We start from the raw sequence: 24,973 nt of genomic DNA, 5'->3' as shown, positions 1-24,973 counted from the left end.
TATTGTGTGAGCAAAACATGGGACGTGCTGGAATTTGCCCAGATGTAATGCCCGCACAATATTGGTGGCGTTGTCAGATATCACAAATCCCCAGGAGAGTCTAAGTGGGGTAAGCCACTGGGCGATGATTTCCCTCAGTTTCTCTAAGAGGTTGTCGGCGGTGTGCCTCTTACTGAAACCGGTGATACACAGCGTAGCCTGCCTTGTAACGAGCTGGCGTTTCTGAGATGCTGCTACTGGTGACGCTGCTGCTGTTGCTGCGTAAGGTGATACATCTACCCAGTGGGCTGTCACAGTCATATAGTCCTTAGTCTGCCCTGTTCCACTTGTCCACATGTCCGTGGTTAAGTGGACATTGTGTACAACGGCATTTTTCAGGACACTGAGGACACTTTTTCTGACGTTTCTGTACAGTCTCGGTATCGCCTGCCTAGTGAAGTGGAATCTAGACGGGATTTGGAACCGGGGACACACTACCTCCATCAATTGTCTAAATCCCACTGCACTAATGGCGGATACCGGACGCACGTCTAACACCAACATAGCAGTCAAGGCCTCAGTTATACGTTTTGCTTCAGGATGACTGCTGTCGTACTTCATCCTCCTCGCTAAGGACTGTTGGAGGGTCAATTGTTTAGTAAAAGTAGTGGTGTTCCTACTTCCTCTCTGGGATGATGAACGACTCCCAGCAGCAGCAGCAACAGCAGCAGCGGCAGCAGTAGGCGTAGCAATGCAGGATCCTCCGGAGGAATCCCGGATAGGAGAGTCAGTCATGCCAGTGATATGACCTGCAGGACTACTTCCGATCCTGACTAAGGAGGAAATTGACGAGGAGGGAGTTGACGGTGTGGTTTGCAGGCGCTTGGATACAACAGGACAACGGGATTTAGGTGTCCCTGGACTGCTTACGGTCTGAGCCAAAGTTTCTGAACTTGACAGTAACTTTTTATGAACGCGCTGCAGGTGCCGTATAAGGGAGGATGTTCCTAGGTGGTTGACGTCCCTACCCCTACTTATTTCACCTTTACATATGGTACATATGGCAAGACAGTTGTTGTCCGGATTTGGATAGAAATATTGCCAGACCAAAGAGGTGGAATGTTTGGTCTTCTGCCCAGGCATGACCGTGATGGGCTTTTTCATCCCACGGACAACAACTGTCTCCCCCGGAGCCTGATTTAAACAAACCACATCACCATCAGAATCCTCCTCGCCAACTTCCTCCTCAGCGCCAGCTACACCAGTATCCTCATCCTGTTGTACTTCAACAGTGACATCTTCAATTTGCATATCAGCAAGTGGACTGTGGGTGCTCCTTTCAGCACTTGCAGGGGGCGTGCAAATGGTGGAAAGAGCCACCTCTTCCCGTCCAGTGCTGGGAAGGTCAGGCATCGCAACCACCACCACACTTGGACTCTCTTTGGGGATTTGTGATATCTTCTTAGAAAGCACAGTTCTTCGCTGTGCTTTTGCCAGCTTAACTCTTTTGATTTTTTTAGTGGGAGGAGTGCTTCCATCGTCATGTGAAGCTGAACCACTAGTCATGAACATACTAGGGATCGACCTTAGCCGTTCCTTGCCACTCCGTGTCGTAAATGGCATATTGGCAAGTTTACGTTTCTCTTCAGCTGATTTAAATGTCTTTTTCAAGGTCATTTTCCTGAACTTTGCCATTTGGGATTGTATGTGCCCTCTACTATGACATTGGGCATCGGCCTTGGCAGACGACGTTGATGGCATGTTATCGTCTATGTCATGACTAGTGGCAGCAGCTTCAGCACTAGGAGGAAGTGGTTCTTGATCTTTCTCTATTTTATTTTTATCAGAGAAAGTTTGGTCCTCCATTTATGTTATATCGATTTGATATATAGGTGCGGCTAAACACAGAAAATAAATTTTTTTTTGGTTCGGACTGGAGTGTACTTTGTGGGTTACAGCACCCTTTAACGGTCAAGCCAGCCGGCCCTTTACTTATGACACAGGCGCACTCTTGGCACTACTTTGTTGATGCACGTGCGGCTACTGCGCACACAATTCACAAACACAGAAAATAATTTTTTTTTGGTTTGGACTGGAGTGTACTTTGGGGGTTACAGCACCCTTTAACGGTCAAGCCAGCCGGCCCTTTACTTATGACACAGGCGCACGCTTGGCACTACTTTGTTGATGCACGTGCGGCTACTGCGCACACAATTCACAAACACAGAAAATAATTTTTTTTTGGTTTGGACTGGAGTGTACTTTCGGGGGTTACAGCACCCTTAACGGTCAAGCCAGCGCACACAATTCACAAACACAGAAAATAATTTTTTTTTTGGTTTGGACTGGAGTGTACTTTCGGGGGTTACAGCACCCTTAACGGTCAAGCCAGCCGGCCCTTTACTTATGACACAGGCGCACGCTTGGCACTACTTTGTTGATGCACGTGCGGCTACTGCGCACACAATTCACAAACACAGAAAATAATTTTTTTTTGGTTTGGACTGGAGTGTACTTTCGGGGGTTACAGCACCCTTTAACGGTCAAGCCAGCCGGCCCTTTACTTATGACACAGGCGCACGCTTGGCACTACTTTGTTGATGCACGTGCGGCTACTGCGCACACAATTCACAAACACAGAAAATAATTTTTTTTTAGGTTTGGACTGGAGTGTACTTTCGGGGGTTACAGCACCCTTAACGGTCAAGCCAGCCGGCCCTTTACTTATGACACAGGTGCACGCTTGGCACTACTTTGTTGATGCACGTGCGGCTACTGCGCACACAATTCACAAACACAGAAAATAATTTTTTTTTTGGTTTGGACTGGAGTGTACTTTCGGGGGTTACAGCACCCTTAACGGTCAAGCCAGCCGGCCCTTTACTTATGACACAGGCGCACGCTTGGCACTACTTTGTTGATGCACGTGCGGCTACTGCGCACACAATTCACAAACACAGAAAATAATTTTTTTTTTGGTTTGGACTGGAGTGTACTTTCGGGGGTTACAGCACCCTTAACGGTCAAGCCAGCCGGCCCTTTACTTATGACACAGGCGAACGCTTGACACTACTTTGTTGATGCACGTGCGGCTACTGCGCACACAATTCACAAACACAGAAAATAATTTTTTTTTGGTTTGGACTGGAGTGTACTTTCAGGGGTTACAGCACCCTTTAACGGTCAAGCCAGCCGGCCCTTTACTTATGACACAGGCGCACGCTTGGCACTACTTTGTTGATGCACGTGCGGCTACTGCGCACACAATTCACAAACACAGAAAATAATTTTTTTTTGGTTTGGACTGGAGTGTACTTTCGGGGGTTACAGCACCCTTTAACGGTCAAGCCAGCCGGCCCTTTACTTATGACACAGGGGCACTCTTGGCACTACTTTGTTGATGCACGTGCGGCTACTGCGCACACAATTCACAAACACAGAAAATAATTTTTTTTTAGGTTTGGACTGGAGTGTACTTTCGGGGGTTACAGCACCCTTAACGGTCAAGCCAGCCGGCCCTTTACTTATGACACAGGCGCACGCTTGGCACTACTTTGTTGATGCACGTGCGGCTACTGCGCACACAATTCACAAACACAGAAAATAATTTTTTTTTGGTTTGGACTGGAGTGTACTTTCGGGGGTTACAGCACCCTTTAACGGTCAAGCCAGCCGGCCCTTTACTTATGACACAGGCGCACGCTTGGCACTACTTTGTTGATGCACGTGCGGCTACTGCGCACACAATTCACAAACACAGAAAATAATTTTTTTTTAGGTTTGGACTGGAGTGTACTTTCGGGGGTTACAGCACCCTTAACGGTCAAGCCAGCCGGCCCTTTACTTATGACACAGGCGCACGCTTGGCACTACTTTGTTGATGCACGTGCGGCTACTGCGCACACAATTCACAAACACAGAAAATAATTTTTTTTTTGGTTTGGACTGGAGTGTACTTTCGGGGGTTACAGCACCCTTAACGGTCAAGCCAGCCGGCCCTTTACTTATGACACAGGCGCACGCTTGGCACTACTTTGTTGATGCACGTGCGGCTACTGCGCACACAATTCACAAACACAGAAAATAATTTTTTTTTTGGTTTGGACTGGAGTGTACTTTCGGGGGTTACAGCACCCTTAACGGTCAAGCCAGCCGGCCCTTTACTTATGACACAGGCGCACGCTTGGCACTACTTTGTTGATGCACGTGCGGCTACTGCGCACACAATTCACAAACACAGAAAATATATTATTTTTTTAGCACTTGGGGGGAGCACCCCTGATGGACAGAGCACCCCCTGGACAACACTACAGCACCCCTTTAGGACTGGGACACTGCACAGGACTTTGGAGTGGACACAGCCCCTATGGAGAACTGACTGCACAACACAGTCCAGCCAGCCCCTATGGACTTTGAAGTAGTGGACACAGCCCCTATTAACAACAGCAGCACAGCACAACACAGCCAGCCCCTATGGACTTTGAAGTAGTGGACAACAGCAGCACTACACTACACTACACTACACAGCACTAACTCCCACCCTCCCTCTTCACTGTCCACAGCCGAGTGAGAAAATGGCGCCGACGCGGGTACCTTATATAGGATCCAAAACCCGCGAGACTCGGAAGGCGGGATGATGACGTTTTGCCTCGATGTCAGATCCGAGTCAGGCGGGAAAAGTCGAGCCTGACTCGGATCGGACTCGGATCGGGGGGGCTCGGGGGGGTTCGGATTTCAGAAATCCGAACCCGCTCACCCCTAATTTTAACCATATGTTTATGGCATGTAATGTAAAATTAACCATGTACATCTTATGGACATAATAGACCTGATGCAGAGTTGAATGCAAACCTGTTTGTAGAGATTATCTGGCGTGCTTTCACACTGTGTGCACTTCGGAATTAAGCAATGCAGAGTCATAGGCATTTCAGTCCAAGAGAGGTTGCAAGTAGACAAGCTCATGTCGGCAAAGCTCAGGGAGGGTGTATTGGTGGAGGGTGAGGGTTAGTGTTAGAGGTTAGGGTTAGGCACTAGGGGTTGGGCCAGTGGCAAACGCAGGATTTCCAGAGGGTGGTTTCCAAATGCTTAATTTTAGAGCGAGTGCGGCCTGTCAATGAAGAGGGCAGAATTAGTACTTAATCATCTTTAATAAGCGTCATAAAAAGTGTATTGTGTGTAATAAAGTCTAGCATATACAGTACCAGTGATCACAGAAAGCCATTAGATGCGGCAGTAGGGCCATCTTGCCTGAGCTGAATGTATTTATTTTAGATGTGGGAACCCTCCAGACTATTGGAGCAAGTCCGGAAGCCTGGAGGAGCAGTAAAAGAACCTAGCACTGCCCTGGACATATATGTACATATTGGGCTCTATAGCAGTGCATCTCTAACAGTGCATGTTTTCCAGATCTTCTAATTGGTGCACAGGTTATTTCAGGGTTGCCTACCTTTAACATTCTCTTCCCGGGAGAAGCCCGGGTAAGAGATGCAGCAGGGGGCCGACGAGGGCGGGGCCAAATGCTGTGATTCATGCAGAATCACAGCTTAAGCCCTGCCCCCTCCACGGAGACCCGCGATTGCCTGGGGTATTCTCCTAATTCTACCCACTTCACTAGGAAGTGGGCAGAATGCGGGAGAAATGCCTACCCTTCCGGGGGTGCGGGGGGTTACCCGAAAAATCGGGAGCCTCCCGCGAAAACCGTGAGGGTAGGCATGAATGGGTTATTTATTACTGGCTGATACATGTTAAAAGGTGGTGCTAATTATTTCATTTGTGATACTAAGACTATGCAGCACTAGTAACAATCTACTATTTCTATTGTGGTCATGGTGTGGGCTGGGGAAGGGGGTTTCCAGGTAGACGGAAAGCCCCACTGCGTTTGCCTATGTAGGCTGCGGAGGGGGGGGGTCAGGTTTAGGCTGCAGGGAGGGAGGGTTAGGTTTAGGGGTATGGTTAGTCTACTTACCTGTAGGTGTTGGCATTGTAACTCAGTCGGGATGTCGGCGTTAGAATTCTGAGCGACTTATCCAGTATCCCGTTAGGAATACCTGTTTTCAGACTGTCATATCATTTGCATCAAGTGTAGGCTGGTGCAAGTCTGCACTGATGATGATGGTGTGTAGAAAACCAAACATATTGATCAGGGCTGCAGCACGACAAAATGCATACAACTCTGTATGCGGACACATATACATATTTATTTCCGCAAATACAGCCAATTTGCACTCAACATTGCATTGGGCCCAGTTTTTTATGTGTATAAGATTAGGTATAGTATATTGAATCTCTTTTTTTACCACTTCTGATTGTTCCTAGGTTCTGATTCAGCATCTGCTTATGTGCAGGACCCGTTCTGCAAATGCCTCTGCCTGATTGACAGGTAGAGGCATTTAAGGGGCGGTGCAGGGGCGGGTACGGCCGACGTTCCCGAAAACGGGGGCATGTTGCTCCCATTTTCTGGGAGTGGCAAGGCCAGGGACTGCGTCAGTCACAGTTTCTCGGCCTCGCAAGCCGGCCAGCCTGAGTAAGCCTTACTCAGCTGGCCGGCAGCCCGGCACCTCGGTCGCAATGTTGGGATCGCAAATGCAGCATCATACACCTCCTGCTGCATTTGTATTCTAGCAAGGACAGAACTGCAAATCTGCCTGCCTGCAGCTTTGCAATTCCGTCCGTAGCTGAATCATCCCCCTAGTCATCTCCTAATGTGCTTACAGCTCCTTGCACTCTGATTTTTGGATTTTTCCAGCCACCCATCAATGAGCGTGTGGAGACCTCCCATGGAAGAAGTCTGTGATACTCAGTAACTGTGTGGCTGCGTACTGCGGAGTTTGCTGTGTACCCTCCTTGATAGTGTTTAAAACAAAATTTGTACAGGTGAGGAGCATATTCTCTCTGCCCCTTGGCTGCCAGGCTTCCTCATGAAGTGAATGGCTGCAGGCTGTTGGTGCCGCCAAAAGTTTGAAACTGTACCAGCCTGGTGGTCATATGCCACCCAACTCCCTGGCCCTGTTTGAGGCTAAGGGATATGGCTGATCAAATGATTGGTTTAGCACTATGTAAAACACTGGACGTAGGACCTGATTCTGAGTTGGACGCTGCAGCTTCCATGTGTGCCCCTTTCGCCGGTATTGCTTCTACGACTTTGTGCAAATACTGCTACAAGTCATTCTCCGGTGTACATCCACATGTCTGCATGTGCAATGACTGAGATGCCGACTTCAAGTGCCTTCAGACACTTAAATACTGCTTGGTGCGTATTTAGATGCACCATCCAAACTTGTAACAGCCCTATGGCAGGTGCAGATTATCCATCGGATTCTGGCCTCCTATGTGAACAACTCTATATGCAACCATTATTAGCTACATGCATGCAACACTCCTATAACATGCCCATAAAATGAGACATCTCTGTGCATCCGCTTAGCCACCTGTCACTGCCCAGGAATGCCCAATACATTTTTAAAACTTTTCTTCTCCCGTGCGCCTCAATCACAGCTGCAATTCTGTGCATATGGAATCTGTACTCATGAGCAGTGCAACTCATGTTGATATGTTAAATGATTAATCGCTGCATTCTGTCTCTTAACTGTTTGTGCATGACGCATCAGTCTGAATAAACATCACATGTCTGAGTGAATGTTATTCACCAAAAGGTCAGGTAGTCTAGACTGCAGGTGCAACACTTGTTTACTTGGGTCTATAAAAGATTCTGCATGTGCCCAATCCTGTCACTACGTGTATTAAAGCATCACAGTGCTGTATGGCTGTACAGTGCTTAGCCCAAGAGAAATTGATATTGACTGCTGTTTATCACCTGTATCTTGTTGTCTTCAATAAAACCTACTCTCGTTTGGAATAAATATGTAGGCTCACTTTATTGCTCACATCTGTTACGCACCTACCAACTTGTAGTCAAAATTTGCCTGCTCTGTCCCTTCTTTTTAACTTGCCATAGTTAGTTATATCATTTACTTTGCTTCTCTACCATTACTGTTTTCTTTTCATACCATCTCTCTGACCTTCTGTCGCATGTACTTAGGCAGCCATATAACTCTGTCACTGTGTACTGTCATCAATTAATGTCAATCCACTTCCCAACCCTAGCCCTCTACCTTGACCTCCAAAAGGATCCTTCCTGATGATTTCCTCCATCATCATTCTCTCATCCTATTGCTCTGCTCTCTCACTTGTTAAACAGTCCTATTTCAAGGCTGTCACCTCCTCCCAGTCATCTCACCCTCACTGCTAGTATGATAATTATCGTCCCCGTCTCTATTCCCCTATACCTCCAAGCTTGTTGAATGGTTGTATACAACCACCTCACCTTATTCCTTTCCACCCATTACCGCTTTGACAAACTCCAATCTGGCTTTCAGATTCTTGATTCAGACAAAACTGGTCTAGTCAAGGTCACAGATGAGCTCCTCACAGCCAACTCCAAGGGCCAATTCACTATTCTTATACTGCTTGTCCTCATAGCAGCATTTGACACAGCTAACCACACAATCCTCCTTCAAAGTCTTTGCTCAATCAGGCTCTGCAACTCTACAGACTTTCACACAGCCCTGCACTAGGGCTGGCCATGCCCACCCAATGCTACTGCATGGGCTCCTACTGTTGGTGTTACGGATTCCCAGGCCATTCCATGTAAACCCCTAGAACCCAGGCTAGCGAGGTCTTCCGCCACTAACAGCCACGCTGTTCCCTTAAAACTGGCAGACGTTCACCGGTACTTAAGTGGACGCCTGGACTTATTACTCGAAGTAGTAGGGGTTTACACTGGTTACCTTCGGAACCCAGAGAATAACGGAAGATACTGGAAACTGAGAGAGAAGTCAGTAGTTTGGCTAAGAAGTCGATGGTGCGGCTTTAGACGCCGATGATATGGCTAAAGCTGATAGTACAATTAGAAGAGTTGATGCAGTGGCACGGAGGCCAGTGATGCGGCTTTGAGAACTGGTGCTGAGATGTGGCTTTGAGCCGGTAGTGTAGCTGCAGAGGTGGTGGTGAGATGTGGCTTTGAAAGCTGGTAGTACGGCTTGTGGGCCAGTGGTGAGATGCAGCTCTGAGAGTTGGTTGTATAGCTTGTAAGCCGGTGGTGAGATGTGGCTTTGAGCTGGTAGTGTGGCTGGAGAGCAGGTGGTGAGATGCGGCTTTGAGAGCTGGTAGTATGGCTTGCAAGCGGGTAGTAAGATGCAGCTCTGGGAGCTGGTTGCATGGCTTGTAAGCTGGTGGTGAGATGCGGCTTTGAGCCAGTAGTATGACTGGAGAGCTGGTGGTAAGATGTGGCTTTGAGAACCAGTAGTATTGCTTGTAAGCCGGTGGTGAGACGCAGCTTTGAGCTGGTAGTGTGGCTGGAGAGCTGGTAGTGAGATGCGGCTTTGGGAGTCAGTGGTATGGCTGCAGAGGTGGTGGTGAGATGTGGCTTTGAGAGCCGGTAGTATTCGGTGGTGAGATGCGGCTTCGAGAGCCGGTGGTGTGGCTGGAAAGCCAGTGATGTGATGCGGCTTTGAGAGCCAGTAATCTGGCTGGAAAGCCAGTGGTGAGATGCGGCTTTGAGAGCCGGTGATGTGGCTGGAAAGCCGGTGGTGAGATGTGGCCTTGAGAGCCGGTGGTGTGGCTGGAGAGCTGGTTGTGAGATGCGACTTTGAGAGCTGTAGTATGGCCTGTGAGCCGCCAGTGAGATGCAGCCTTGAGCCGGCGGTGTGGCTGGAGAGCCAGTAGTGAGATGTGGCCTCGAGCCAGTGGTGTGGCTGAATAGCCTATTGCGAGAAGCGGCCTTGAAGGTGGTAGTAGCTTGGGAGCTGATAGTGCAGCTGGAAAGCCGATGGAGCAGCAACAAAGCTGGTAGCAGCTTGGGGGCTGACGGTGCGGCTGGGAAGCCGATGTAGTGGCAATGAAGGCGATAACAGCTTGGGAGCTGATGGTGTGGCTGGGAAGCCGATAACGCTGGATACCAAAACAAGGAGAAACACTGCCCATGCAGCAGAGCCGAGAGATCAATAAGGAACACTATATTCAGTGAGGCAGCAAAGGGCCAGCATGCAGAGATATGGGAAGAAACCAATCAAGTCATGTTGCAAAGAACTTATGACATCCAGGGGCATCCAGGTCACCTAGCAATCGATGGAACAGGAACAACATTGCTAGAAGGAGACAAGTCGTGACTGTGACTTGTAACAGGACCCCTCCTTGACGCGGGGTTGAAGAACTTCCAGAACCCGGCTTTTCAGGAAAATCCCGGAAGAAATTTTTTCTCAACCTAGGAGCATGTAAAGCACTCTCAGTGACCCAGGAGCATTCCTTTGGGCCATAGCCCTTCCAGTGAACCAGGAACTGCAAATGACCCCTGGAAATCTTAGAGTCAACTACAAATTCGCGTAGACCATAGACCACAATCGAAGCAGGTCTGGATGGAACCTTGGGCTTGAATTTAGCAGAAATGAAGACCAGTTTGCATAAGGAACAGTGGAAGGTGTTGTTGATGCAGAGAGATCTAGGTAATTGATGCTTGAAAGCAACCGGATTGATGCGAAACAGGCCAATAAACCTAGGACTCAGTTTGTGAGTAGGTTGGCGAAGATTAATGTTTTTTGTAGAGAGCCAAACCAAATTCGCCTTTTTTGAATGCACATGACCTCCGATGTCTATCAGCAGATTCCAGCTCTGGGATGCTGACCGGTGACACAAAAAAAGGAGACAGTGAAGATGCTGAATGACACGAATTGTTAAAAGAAAATTCAGCAAGCGGCAGATAAGCAACCCAGTAGTTATGACATTTGGAGACATAACAGCGTAAATACTGTTCCAGAGATTGGTTTGCACGCTCAGTTTGTCCATTGGACTGTGGATGATACCCAGAGGAAAGGCTAAGGGAAATGCCCAGGGAAGCACAGAAAGCTCTCCAGAACTATGCCACAAATTGTGTTCCTCAATCCGACACAATGTCCATTGGTAAACCATGCAGGCAGAAGATATGCTGGAGGAACAAGCCAGAACTTTGTTGGCAGAGGGTAATTTAGGCAAAGGAACCAAGTGCGCCATCTTGCTAAACCGGTCCACCACCATGCAGATAATGTAGCATCGAGCAGAAACTGGAAGATCAACAATAAAGTCCATGGCGATGTGAGTCCAGTGTCTCTTAGGTATGAAGACCGGAAGCTACAAACCTGAAGGAGATATTTGAGGTGTTAAAAGCACATACCTCACATGCCAGAACAAATTCACAAACAATCTTGGCTAGGGAAGGCCACCAGACCAAGCGGGAGAGTAACTCTAAGGTCTTACTAATGCCAGGATGACCGAAAGCTCGACGAGAGTAAAAATCAGTAAGGCTGATCTTCTGAATCTTTCCGGAACAAATAGAAGACCGGAAGGTTTATCAGGAGGTGATTCCGACTGACAGACCTAGATGAGCTCAGCCAAATTCCGGGAGATAGCACAATGGATGCAAGAATTAGGAATGATAGGCTCATTAGCACAAATGGTCGACTGTACTGGTACAAAACTCCTGGAGAGAGCATCCGCCTTGATGTTTTTTGATCCAGGATGAAAAGAGATGAGGAAGTTGAACCGAGTAAAAAGCAATGCCCAGCGTACCTGTCGGGAGTTCAACCGCTTAGCAGACTGAATAGATGACAAGTTCTTGTGGTCAGTAAGAACTGTGATTTGATGTTTGGCCCCCTCTAGCCAGTGCCTCCAATCCTCGAAGGCCCACTTAATCACGAGCAACTCCCGATTTCCCACATTGTAGCTGCGTTCTGCCAAGGTAAACTTGCGAGAGAAAAAAGCACATGGGGTGCAATTTCTTATCAATACGATCCCTCTGGGACAGGATGGCTCCAGCTCCAACTTCAGAGGCACCAACTTCCAGGATAAATGGGAATTCCGGATTGGGATGTCGAAGTATTGGAGCTTGAGTAAATGCAGTCTCAAGAGCTTCGAAAGCCAGAACAACTTTAGGTGACCAATTGGAGGTGTCATCTCCTTTCTTGGTTAGCTCTACAATGAGTGCCACGATGGTAGGAAAAGACCTGCCAAACCTTTGGTAATAATTAGCAAAGCCGAGGAAGCGCTGAACCGCTTTAAGGGTAGTTGGATGGACCTACTTCAGTATGGCCTCGACTTTACCGGGTTCCATGAAAAATCCCTGGGAGGAAACAATGTAGCCTAGGAAAGCAATCTGGGTGATGTCAAAATCACATTTCTCCAGCTTGGCATAAAGGTGGTTCTCTCGCAACTTCTGTAACACTAGGTGAACATGATGATGGTGTTGATCCACTGAGTGAGAAAAACTAAGAATGTCGTCAAGGTTCATGACTACAAAATTCCCCAGGAATTCTCAAAGGACATTGTTGATGAAATCCTGAAAGACCGCTGGGGCATTGGCAAGGCCCAATGGCATGACTAGGTACTCATAATGCCCTGAGTGAGTACTGAAAGCCGTCTTCCACTCGTCCCCACTCTTAATAGCTCCCCTAAGGTCGATCTTGGAAAAGATGTTGGCTTGACGCAGCTGATCGAAAAGGACTAAGATGAAAGGTAATAGGTAAGCCGATGGAGCAGCAACAAAGCCGGTAGCAGCTTGGGAGCTGACGGTGCGGCTGGGAAGCTGATGTAGCGGCAACAAAGCAGGTAACAACTTGGGAGCAGATGTAACGGCAACAAAGACTATAACAGCTTGGGAGCTGATGGTGCGGCTGGGAAGCCAATATCGCTAGATACCAAAACAAGGCAAAAAACAGGAGCACTGACCATGCAGCTGAGCCGAGAGATCCACAAGGAATGCTATAGTCAGTGAGGCGGCAAAGGGCCTCTGTGCAGAAATATGGGAAGAAACCAATCAAGTCGTGCTGTGAAGAACACGTGATGTTCGGGGGCATCCAGGTCGCCTACCAACCGATGGAACAGGAACAACATTGCTAGGAGACAAGACATGACCGCGACTTGTAACAATTGGTTTCCCTGGTAGGCCCTTAATGCCCCAGTCCAACACTCCACAGGGGCACTTACAAAATGTTGCTATGTGACCTACAAATGTCCATTATGCCCCTGATCATGACCCAAACATATCCAATTTGTGTGGTGGATGATGTTAATATCTGTTTTGATATGTGCTGAGATGTGATCATTATACACAGTACACAAAGTAAACACGATACACATCATTTTGTTGTTGTTGTTTAATTTTTGTCTTCATTCTCTCTATAAAAAGATCACAATGCACCTTTAAAAACCCAATGAAAACATGAGTCAATGTCGGTCTTGATTTCAACCTATATATATATATATATATAAAAAAATGCGTACAGAATAAGGGACCGGAAGACATATAGATGGCAATTATAATCCCACCATTTTTGTTTTTGTTAAAATGGGTCTATTGTACGGAATATGAGGTTATCCAGGTCTTTAAACCAAGAGGTCCTTCCAGCAAATGGCTCTGCCAGTGATAGACTCCTTTAGTGAGAAGCTCCCACAGATTGTGTGTCTGTCTTGTGTTAATCGTCCTTCTCAACAATGACTTCTCCATGCAGAACTCTTCTTCGTTGACGAAGCATGTGGAAATACAGCTGGGGGAACACTGAAATGAAAAACATGAGATATACAATAATGTTCTTGAAGAATGTATTACGAATATAAATAGAGAAACATATGTAAATATACAAGATGAAATAATTAAGAGACAAGGGGGAATGTAGTAACCTCTGATTTTGAAATAAAGTTGTTTCTGACAAGTTTCAAGGGAATCGGTATGTAATACCGCCGGCCGCATAGCAGTTCGAATCCCGGCAGCGTCAGGCCGACAGAGGAACAGATCTCGGCAGCAGCCCGACAGCGCTGGAAATCCCAATCGTCCCCACCAGGTAAGTACTAACTAACCTAACCTACCCCCCTAACCATACCCTGTCTTAGGGGTGCCTAAGCCTAACCTCCCCCTCAAGTGCCTAACCCTAACCCCCCCCCTTCCCCGCTGCCTAAACCTAAGTCCCCTGGGGGGATGCTTAACCCTAACCTCCCCCTGGGGGTGCCTAACCCTAACCCTCCCTCCCCCTAGCCTAACCCTCCTGGGGGGGGTGCCTAACCCCAATTCCCCCCCGGGAGCCATAAACCTAACCCTTCCCCCCCTGCGCGGCTGTCCGCTCGTGGCACCCGGCATCCCTTCGATCGGGATGCCGGTCTCCCGGCGTCGGTAAAATGAGCGGCATCTACATCTAGACGCTGGTCATTTCACCCTCGCCGGGATATGACAATCGGGAAGCCGGCTGTCGGTATAATGTCAGCCGGCTTCCCGATTGCATCCCGTTTCCAGTCGTCTTATTTATTTGAATGGGACTAGAGGCAAAGTGGATGATTATGAGTTGGAGGGATCTCTGTGTATGGACGCAAATGGCGAGTTTTAGAATGCAGCACATACACAGGTGCAAATTTAGGAATTTTGCGTATCTACTCTAAGTTGGATGGATCTTGCTCCGGATCTGTCTTTCAGTGAAATTAGCATTTTGGGGAGGGAACTGTTATGACTTGTTTATCGTGTCATGGTTGCGCTATTCTGAGTCGTATGTACAAGGAAGGGAAACCTGTTTGTAATGGATCTCTTGCACCTAGCATTGGACTTAACCACGTGCCAATACTAATCACTACGATTGCAGTGGTTGGCATGAAATCAGTGGGTGGTGCGGCTTTCCACTTCCAAGAGCACAGGTCCTCACATTAGCGGTATGGAAACTGGCATTGGTGAGTAGTAAATGTGATTAATTAATTTGGCTTCATTCGGCTACCCGCAAACACATCCTTCTCAGAATCAGCCACCAAAGTCACCAGGAATACACCAGAATTACTCTCTACTGGATGCAAGTTGGCATCCTGATATTTTTTTTTTAATTATGTTAAACCTACAAATCGTTAGCCTGCGACACCGGAAAATCACAAGAAAAATTAGCAGAGTAATATCCCTTTTACACCAGAGCTAAAACCCGGGTTTTTGAAGGGTTAACCCGGGCAGCTCCCTGGTGTAAAAGGGGAGAGGGTTGGATCGCCAGGTCGAGTGACCTGGCAATCCAACCCAGGTAACTAGCAGGATTTAACACGGGCCTAGCCCGTGAAACCCTGCTGTTATAACAGCTCACTCCGGGTCACGATGACCTGGAGTGCTCTGCTAGCCGGCCGATTGGTCCGTCTTCAGTGGCGCTTGGAGATGACGTCATCTCCAAGCGACCACTTTCACTCTGGAAAAGCCGGGTCTATGCAGACCTGACTCCGGTGTGTGCGACGCCGGCAAAATTCCGGGTCTGATCCGGATAGGAACTTTGTTCCAACTCTGGGTCAGACCCAGGATTTAGGTGGAAAAGGGGTATAAAAGAGGTTGGTGCGATTGCTCAAACTGAGTGCAATTTATTCTATCTGTCCAGGTGGAAAATAATAATAAAAATAACCAAAGCATTACTTTTATCACTACTAAATACTCAATTAAGGGTCCCAAATAATAAATATATTGATGGGCCATAATGAATATTTATTATTGGGACAATAACATAAAAAAAAAAAAAAAAGCATAAATGTTATATTAGGAAGACAATAATATTTTTAGATTAATTGAGGCCATAGTAATTAATGATAGAAGTACAGACATGCTGGCACTTGTAGCGCCACAACTTTGCAATAGAATTGGTGTTTCTGTCATTTAATAATGAATTATTTTGGCCCTAATTAACATAAAAATATTATTGGCCGCATAATTGTAAATGCTATTATTTCTGAACATTATTGTTCCAAAAAAAATCTTTAAATAATTATGGCTTATCAATATTTTTTGTTGTTTTTTGGGGGGGCCCTTTATGGAGCATTAATTAGTGACACAGTAATTGTATACAGTATGTTTAATGTGGCTCTTTATTATGTTCTGCCTGGGCAGATAGATGAGAATACATACAACAACCTCTCTGGTCGGAGCCATATTCAGGCGCGTTTCTGGGGTGCTTGTCCTTTCTTACCTGCCACAAATCGCTGAAACTTGCCGTTGATTTTTATACTAATCCTCAAAACCGCTTTCTATTACATGTGGTAACTTTGAATGGAAAGTCGCAGGAATCTCACCATGATTTCTGATGAATGTAAACTCACAGATATTTCACAACCTATTATATTCCCCCCTATAAGCCTTTTATCTATATGCACGGACATTATACCTCTCCCTTTCAGTCACATAGGGCTGCTATAATCATGGCTTCTTAGAAGAGTTTTCACATTGGGCAGAATCAATGATCCTGAAGCAGAGTGGGTGGTCATGGATATTTTGCACAAAGAAGCGTGCATTGAAAAAAATGTATATATTCGCCCCGTATATGAAGAAGAGTATGCACCTGCATGTGCCCCTGGTTTGTTACTAGTCATTATCAGCGTGGTGCACCTTCAAAGGCCGGAGTATCTTTGATAACATTCACGTCTGCATGTGATGCAGGCCCTCACTGACCTTTGTCTACCTGAGAATGACCCAGCACAGCCCAGTGGGTCATGAGTATAAATGCAATGGAAACTTTGTGTGGCTCTGCATCACTCGCCCATTGCTGACACTGACAGTGTTGTGATATAAAGTGTGAATCAATACAGTGATGGAGAATAGGACGTAGACCCAGGGCGCACTATAGGATTATAGCAAGCAGATACCAAAATCATTGTTTATTATATAGCTATGTGCATGAGTAAAGCAAAGAAGAATGGAACTTGTACATCTATAATGTATTTTACCTGCCTGTGCATAAGCCTCTAGTGCATTATCTTCAGCTGAATGACAATACAATATTTAATTAAAGAGAAAATAAAGCCATATATATTTGGCTTGGGAAAGGAGTCAGTTTCTCCGAAATGAGCCTTTGCTGTAAGATAAGTTTGAACAAGTTCTACCTCATTGCCTTCATCTGCTGGTTGTGCCCACGGTGCTGAGTCCTACGTAATTCAGTCACATCTCCACTTGCAGCTGAAGGGGTGTAATTGGGTGATAATGGGGCAATGCTCAGTGAGGGCCTGCTGACAGAATTGCGGACTATATAGAGTTGTGCGTCTGGATGATTACACACGTTTTCATAGGAAACTTTTGCACCAACGAGAGACTGCTGCAAGTGCGCATGGATATTACAGGTGGTTCAGCTGCAGAGACAGATACAACTCTGCATACGGGCAAATATACCCACTGCAGGATGCGTTCGGCATCCCGGCGGTCGGGATGCCGAAGCTTACATTACTGTCGCCGGAATACTGGCGCCGGTCAGAATCCCGGCACCAGCATCCCAACCGCTGGGATGGCAAAGGTAAGTAGCGGGGTTGGGGGGAGGATTAGGTGTTAGGGTTAGGCACTAGGGGGAGGGTTAGGGTTAGACACTAGGGGGAGGGTTAGATTTAGGGTGTGGGGAGGGGCAGGTTAGGTTCAAGCACTAAGGGGGGAAGTTAGATTGAGGCACCAAAGAGTGAGGGGTAGGGCTAGGGTAGGGAGAGGAGGAGTGTTAGCATACCGACCAACAAGTGTCGGTATGTTAACCCTCTCAGGATCCCAGTGTCGGGATTCTGAACACCAGGATCCCAGCTGTCGGTATTTCATACCGATTCCCCCACTGCATTCTGTGCAGGCCATGAAGGAACAATTACATCGTACTTGCGTTCACTGCATCAGTCCCATTGTCTACACCAATGGTCCCCAAACTGGGTGCCTAGGGAACTTGCAGGGGTTCCTTGGGTTGGTAGTCTAGTACCAAATAAAATTAGCTTTAGTCAGTATGATAGGCAAAACCAGTGCTGGGGGCTGCCAATGAAAAAATATGTGGACATACAGAAGCACAGCCCTGTCACCTACTACATAATTGAACCTTAGGGTGACATATTAGCACAATTTACACCATTTAATTTTTGGCCAGGGGGGCCGTGGAAAAAATACTGGTACAGTAGGGTACTGTGATTTCAAAAAGTTTGGGAACCACTGGTCTACGCAAGAACCTAATTTGTTTTCAAACTCATTAACCCAAAAGTGTGTGTTCAGACAGATATTTAAGCTCCTGTAAGAGGATCCCCTCAACTGTATTTTTTTTATTCTTCATTATTTATTTATTTATTAACAGTTTCTTATATAGCTCAGCATATTCCGTTGTGTTTTACATTTTGAAGCATTAATAGAACAAACTGGGTTGTAAATTTGTGTTCTCATAATTTCTATAATTGTCATTTCATATTGAATGTGCAGAATATGTTGTTTGTAGGGGGGAGATGTACCAAACCTTGGAGAGAAATAAATGGCGGAATTCAATTGTTTTCGCGGCCCGCATCTCCCGTCTAAAGTGACAGGAGATCGCGGGCTGCTATGCAATTGTCCAAGATTTTCGTGCTGATCGTGCCCGGCTGATCAGGTTTAGCCGCGTAAAGCAGCTAAACCCGACCAAAGTGCTGGGCGCGTTCGCGAAAAGTGATGTTTGGGCACCCAAACATGTCACTTTTCGCACATTTCAGCTCTTATCCCCCAGGGGCTGCGAGCTGAAATGTAGCGCTGGCAGCTCATCGTGCCCGACAGGAGCAAGAATTGAATAGCTACGTCGCGATAGGGGCTGGAAAGAATTGAATTCCGCCCAAAGTGGAGAGAGATAAAGGAGTCTATTTACTAAGCAGTGTTAGGAGACAGAGTGAAAAGTGATAAGAAAGTGATAAGGTGCCAGCCAATCAGCTCCTAACTGTCATCTCACAGGCTGTGTTTGAAAAATGACAGTTGGGAGCTGATTGGCTGGCATCTTATCACTTTCTTATCGCTTTTCACTCTGTCTCCTAACACTGCAAGGTAAATAGACTCCTTTATCTCTCTCCACTTTATCTCTCTCCAAGGTTTGGTACATCTCCCCCTATATAGAGAAGAATGTATATAGAGCACTGTGTGTCTGGGACGCGGAATGACTCACGTGGTATATAAGAGCACATGGCAGCAATCAGGAAGTAGTAGTAGTCGAAGGAAACATTGTATTTGTTAGGAAGTCTCAGAGAATACATTCCGGTCTTCCGCACGTATGGCAAAGCAGCGTAAATTGTTAAGAGTTCACCAGCTACACCAACAGGATACAAGACAATAAATAAATTATACCTGGAGGAGAAAAGCAAAAGTGACTATATCACTTACTGAAGGTGTTTCTTTGGGAACATAAGTTCCTACATAATATAGGTGAATGAATTGAATATACCATGCACAAACACATGCACATAACAAAATATAGCGATGGTAAAAATTCACGTTTTGTACTGTAACTTATATTTGTATAGCTGGCACCGTGAGGAGGGAGGGGGTAGCAGGCACTAAATACCCAGGCCCCGGCTTGTTCTGGGCCCAGACCAGCTGTTGACATAGACAAAATGCTCCCTTTGCAACGCGAGTATAGTTTTTTTCATTTACTTCTTCCCCTTGGGGGTTTGGCCACACCTCCCAGATTGAGACACACCCCCAGTATCACTTGGGCCTGCCGTATGATCTTTTTAGGCTCCATCTTCTCCATTTTGGAAGACGTGAATATTATGAATTTGGACGCAAACAGAGGCAATTTCAGAGGGCATTCCTGGGTGGCAACAGGGGGGTGGCCTGCCAGACACGGGAGTATCGCATCAGTCGCACTAATTTCGGCGGCCATGTTCAGACAGACATTTTGCGCCTCTATAGGGATCGTGCAACGTTCAATGGTGCAGCTGAAAATCTTTCATCCTTTTTGCAGAGTAACTGCTACCATTCTCTGGCCCCATTGTGGACAACGATTTACCCTACAATGATTGTTACAAGTTACAATAGATTCTCGAATACAGGCCACATTTCTCTAGCTTGATTTTTTGGTACTAATAAAAGTGATGGATGGCATGGTTTCCCAAACCAGAATCCCTGCCATTGTCAGTACTGATTTACAATGTGTTCATAATGGTGATCTTCTCCAAACCAGTCTTTCCTCTAATAGGAGTGTTCTCAGCATTAAGGGCCTCATTTATCAACGAGATTAATCATTCAAAACAAGTGATGAAACTCGCTGTGTATGATAAATGGTGCTCCAGCCAATCAGCTCCTGTCATTTTTCAAACAGATAACAGTTGGGAGCTGACTGGCTGGAGCACTGTTATCATACACAGCAAGTTTTATCACTTGTTTTGAATGATAAAACTCGTTAATAAATGAGGCCCTAAATGTTTAAAGCAGAGATGTGCGGTCCGGTTTTGGCTCAGATGTTCCTGCCAAAATCGAATCTCTGAACGAGACAAAAAAGACTTCATCTTTCGTGGACATTTCTGCGAAGATGCCCGGGAAAGATTACATTTTGTCCGTATAAGATGATGTTTTGTCTCCTTCCGAGCCAAAACCACACCGCACCTCTAGTTTAAAGTGAAATCCAGGCTATTGTTGGTCTCTGAACAACTTTACTCACACTAGTAAAGCTGTACAGTTGCCAAAGCCCCTCCAAGGTCGACCTGGAGGGGTGATGGTTATTGCCATACGGAGTGTGACTAGATCCACAGTGGGATATGGCCAGTGCCTAACAAGCTCGGTTGTTCCTTTATGCCCGTACTCTCCCCTGTTAGTTATCTGCCAGGGACCAGTACTAAGCTATAATCTCTCATTTTGGATCCAAGAGGTTGGGTATGCAGCACCAGCTTCAGCACAATGCTCGAGCCCCTGGTAAAACTGGCATGCATTTCCCGGGCTTCATTAAAAAAATGAGGGGGAGGTGTATCGAGCCACAGTCTGAAACCACGAGTGCCACCTTTTGCTGCAACTTTTACTACATTTGCTGTGTTATCTTACTAACAAAGGGCCGGATTCAGAGATGTGCGCTAATTCAATCGCAGTAACTGTGCGAATTTATGCTAATGCATGCAGCCGCCTGGAAATGACATGCCCATCGTTGGCTTCGCAGATCCAAGCAAATGTGTACAAGCGCGCAGTGGTGGACGCAAATCCTTCAATAATCGACCATCTGAGTAATCCTATAATCATGCAGAATGGCCATGGGAACTGAGATCCTGGCGCCATAATTTTTGCGTACGGGATTGCAGATGTAGGTCGCGAAAACGGTCACTACACGCCCGCATTTTTGCCGCCACCACCTGCTGCCTCCAACAAAATGGCCCCTGTCTGTCAATAACTTGCGAATAAATCCTCATTATAACAGTAGTCACATTTCATTGCAATTTAATCGTTGCTCGTGCGCATTGCAGCTAAGACACATTGCGCCGTTCACCGATAATCGCTTAACTGCGTAATTATCAGCATTGTGCCCACATCTGGATCAGGCACAAATTCTCTTAAAAGTAATTTGTGGAAATGATAAAAAAAAAAATATCAGCATATATACTGTAGTAAACATGGCACGACCGCATGCACAAGCTAATACACTAAGGGCCTGATTCAGACTCGGTCGCAAGCGCTGAGTGCTCGCAACCGGATCGATGGTGGCCCAGAGCGCATGCGCACGACGGAGCCGGCTCCGTCGTGCGCATGCGCGAGACCCGGATAGCGACGGGCAATCCGTTGCTCCGGGTCTCGTACCAAAGGGGGCGTGCTGTTGATGTTGCGTGACAGCACGCCCGCTTTGGTGGGCGGGCCGGGGGATGTCAGTGGGAGAGATTTCAGCTCTGTTAGAGCCGAAATCTCTCTGGGGCTTGCGGCAACGAGATCCTACCACAAGGGTCTTGTTGCAAGCCCGATGGTCGCGATGGTCTTGACCATCGCGACCATCTTCCTGGCCGCTCGCTATAGCTGTGGGTGGTCACCCACAGCTATGCGAGCGGCCAGGAGGCCGTTCTAAAAAAAAAAAAGACAGGCCCTGATTCAGAGCGAGCGTTCTGTCAGAGCGACCGGCTCTGAATCAGGGCCTAAAGCCCTAAGGCAGCAAATGAAATTGTTTGAACTACTTTTAATAAACACATTTTTTCAATTTGTAAGTGGATGGAAATGAACAGATAACTAATATGTGCAATCTGCTCCATTAAAAGAAAAATAATTAAATATTATAGTACAAATTGCCCGGTCCATTCACCCTTTCCTGTGTTAATCAAAGGACAGGGAAGCTCTGCGAATTATCCCTGCCCAGCAATCAGCCCCCATAGCTGTTAGGTGAACATGCACTAAGACGCCATGCATCGGCACACTGCAAGGTAAGGGATCTCCACCTGGCCCATTTTATGAAGTACGGCATGTGGTTGAGAAGATTAAATGTGTAGTAGGAATATCGAGTGATCTCTGTGATAGTCCACACAACCAAGAAGAGAAGAACACTCTCTTCATTCTGTATCTGCAAAAAAGCACAAGTTCATCACTGCCATTCATATAACAAGTACAAAAGACAAATACAGTACGGGGACAATGAAATGATTGGCAACATCAAGGCAACTGAAAAGCCTCTAAAAACATTGTACAGAGGCATGGCCCATGCAGTGCTTATAACTTATTTATTACCAGTTATTATAGCAGACACATATTCCACAGCGCTTTACAGGGAATCTTTGACCATTCAGTGCGGGGGGAACCCGGAGCACCCAGAGGAAACCCAAGCAAACACAGAGAGAACATACAAACTCCACACAGTTAGGGCCAATGTGGGAATTGTACCCAAGACCTCACTGCTGAGAGGTAGTAATGCTAACCATTACACCATCCGTGCTCACAGGTAACGTTTCAACACACTGATCTGCAAGTAGAGATGGTCATCGGTAACCTAGGGTTCACAACCAAAGTTTTCTGCTCAGTGGTAATGGTTTTTGCTTATCAATATCATAATTTTGATGGTCGCCACTCTCGCTTGCTTCTTTCTGGTGTGTGCTTTCCCAATGTTTGGTGATGTAATACACCACATGGAGAAACGCTGACACTGCCAGTGCTCCTTTGCGCATGAGCGAACTGGCTCTCTCATCTGCGCACAAGTGTATCATCAATGGTTCAGACTGTCGCATGGTCTATCGCATGGTCTAGAAGTGACAGTATTATGCGCTGGCCACACACATGGCGTTTTTTTCCACGATTAAGCCGATTTTGACGGATCGTGATGACAAATCGTGTAAAATATGGCCAAATCGTGAAGTTCTACTCCTGATCACGATGCCGATGCGCGTCCCCGCTCGTCGTACCTCGCATATTCAGATCTGCCGTGCAGTAGGCCAGATTTGCCAATCAGGGAGACGATTTGATTCAATCGTGAGTTTTTTTTTACTCACGATGTATCTCACGATTCATCGTACTTTGGGGAATTTGACTGACAGGACCCTGTACATGCCCAATCACCATCTTGTGCAGCATCATGGATAGAAGAGGAAGCATGATAGAGACTGCACAGTGAAATCTGGATTACAGCAGTTTGGTGAGTATTGGTACTGTATTTAATGCAACCCCACTGCCCACCAATGTGTGCCAGCCACTTCTAAATGCATGACCCAGCAACCGTCCGTTGGAATGAGGCGGGCGGTGGCTGGGCCATGCATTAACCTCCCACAGCTCACCAATGTGTGCCACACACTTACCCACCATGGTATGCCACCCACCTACCCACCAATTTCACGTGAAACCTATAAAATAACCTCACAATAAAAAAAAATCACTAAAAATTTTATAAATTGAATTAAAAAAATTTAGTTCAACAACAAATATTAAAACATTACAACATCAATACATATATAAAATTTGGTTTTGTTGCTGCGATACATTAGTTTATGATGTTTGAGTATACCAGCATAAACCAATGTATGTCACCAACATAAACAAATATATTGCAACAACAAAAATAAAACATATTACTATTCATCTAAATAGACATTATATCCCTGGAAAAAATATATGTTAAAATACATAGACAAACCACAAAACATCTCTGGAAAAAATCACAGAACATTCCTGTAAAAAAAAAAAACACATTAAAATACATTTAAAAAAACATGAAATTCTTGTAAAGATATAATATAAAAAAATAAAAAAATATACAAAAATATACAAAAATGTAAAAATATACATTAAAAATGTACGAAACAATTCACATTTGTAGATTATTAAAATGTCCTTATTAATTCCTCCTAGTAATGTCTGTGGATGGTGAACGGGAGTTGGTAACTGGTTTCCTAGAGATCTTCCAGGAAAAGGAGTGTCTATGGCGGATATCCTGTCGGCAGTACCACCACAAGTCGGCAAAATTGGCAGCTTTGGGGGTCCTTTTGGAGTACACAAAAAAGTTAATTGCGGATGCTGACCTTAAAGCAGTATGGCACAATACAGAACCTGCATACCATCTATATAAAAGAAAAGCGAAAAGTCGATGAGTCCAAAAGTTCTGGGGCAGGCAGTGACGGCGTGTACCAGCCAACACTCTGGTACTATGACCTTATAAGTTTCATAAGCGAACAAGAGCCACAAAGCCAGTCAGTGGTCCTGATGGCCGAGCGAGAGGGAGAACAGGAGGCGGCAGAAGTGATTGCACCATCTGAGGATTTGTTGGTAAGTAGAGATACAGGGCCTGATTCAGACCCGCTCGCGAGCACTGAGCGCTCGCAAGCGTGTCGATGGTGCCCAAGTGCGCATGCGCACGACGGAGGCGGCTCCGTCGTGCGCATGCGCGAGACCCGAATAACGACGGCCAAGCCGTCGTTAAGGGTCTCGCACCAAAGGGGGCGTGCTGTCGATGGTGATTGACAGCACGCCCCCTTTGGTGGGCATGCCATGGGAACGCCTACCGTCTGGGTCCGGCCCCACTGACATCACTAGTGATGTCAGTGGGAGTGCTTTTGGCTCTGATAGAGCCAAAAGCACTCCTAGGCTTGCGGCAGCGAGACCCTACCACAGGGTCTCGTCGCAAGCATGATGGTCGCGATGGTCATGACCATCGCGACCATCATCATGGCCGCTCGCTATAGCTGTGGGTGGTCACCCACAGCTATGTGAGCGGCCAAGAGGCTGTTCCAAAATGAAGGAGGGCAAGCCTGATTCAGAGCGAGCGCTCTGTCAGAGCGTCCG

At 46.5% G+C, this 24,973-nt stretch overlaps 1 protein-coding gene across 1 annotated transcript in view; it reads right to left on the bottom strand.

The window, feature by feature from the left end:
- Nucleotides 1-13,161: 13,161 nt before the first annotated feature.
- Nucleotides 13,162-24,973, bottom strand: part of HACD1 (3-hydroxyacyl-CoA dehydratase 1) — a 72,342-nt gene continuing 60,530 nt past the window's right edge. The window contains exons 5-7 of the mRNA XM_088478645.1: nt 22,150-22,271; nt 18,912-19,090; nt 13,162-13,561 (exon numbers count right to left, since the gene is read on the bottom strand). Coding sequence (XP_088334771.1) covers nt 13,479-13,561; nt 18,912-19,090; nt 22,150-22,271 — 384 coding nt within the window. The 3' untranslated portion in view covers nt 13,162-13,478. The remainder of the gene's footprint in view (nt 13,562-18,911; nt 19,091-22,149; nt 22,272-24,973) is intronic.

Source organism: Taudactylus pleione, unplaced genomic scaffold (assembly GCF_031769625.1).
Source record: "Taudactylus pleione unplaced genomic scaffold, aTauple2 ptg000216l, whole genome shotgun sequence".
NCBI lineage: Eukaryota > Metazoa > Chordata > Amphibia > Anura > Myobatrachidae > Taudactylus > Taudactylus pleione.
Note: the sequence above shows the minus strand (reverse complement) of the source record. Positions and strands in the feature narration are given on the sequence as shown.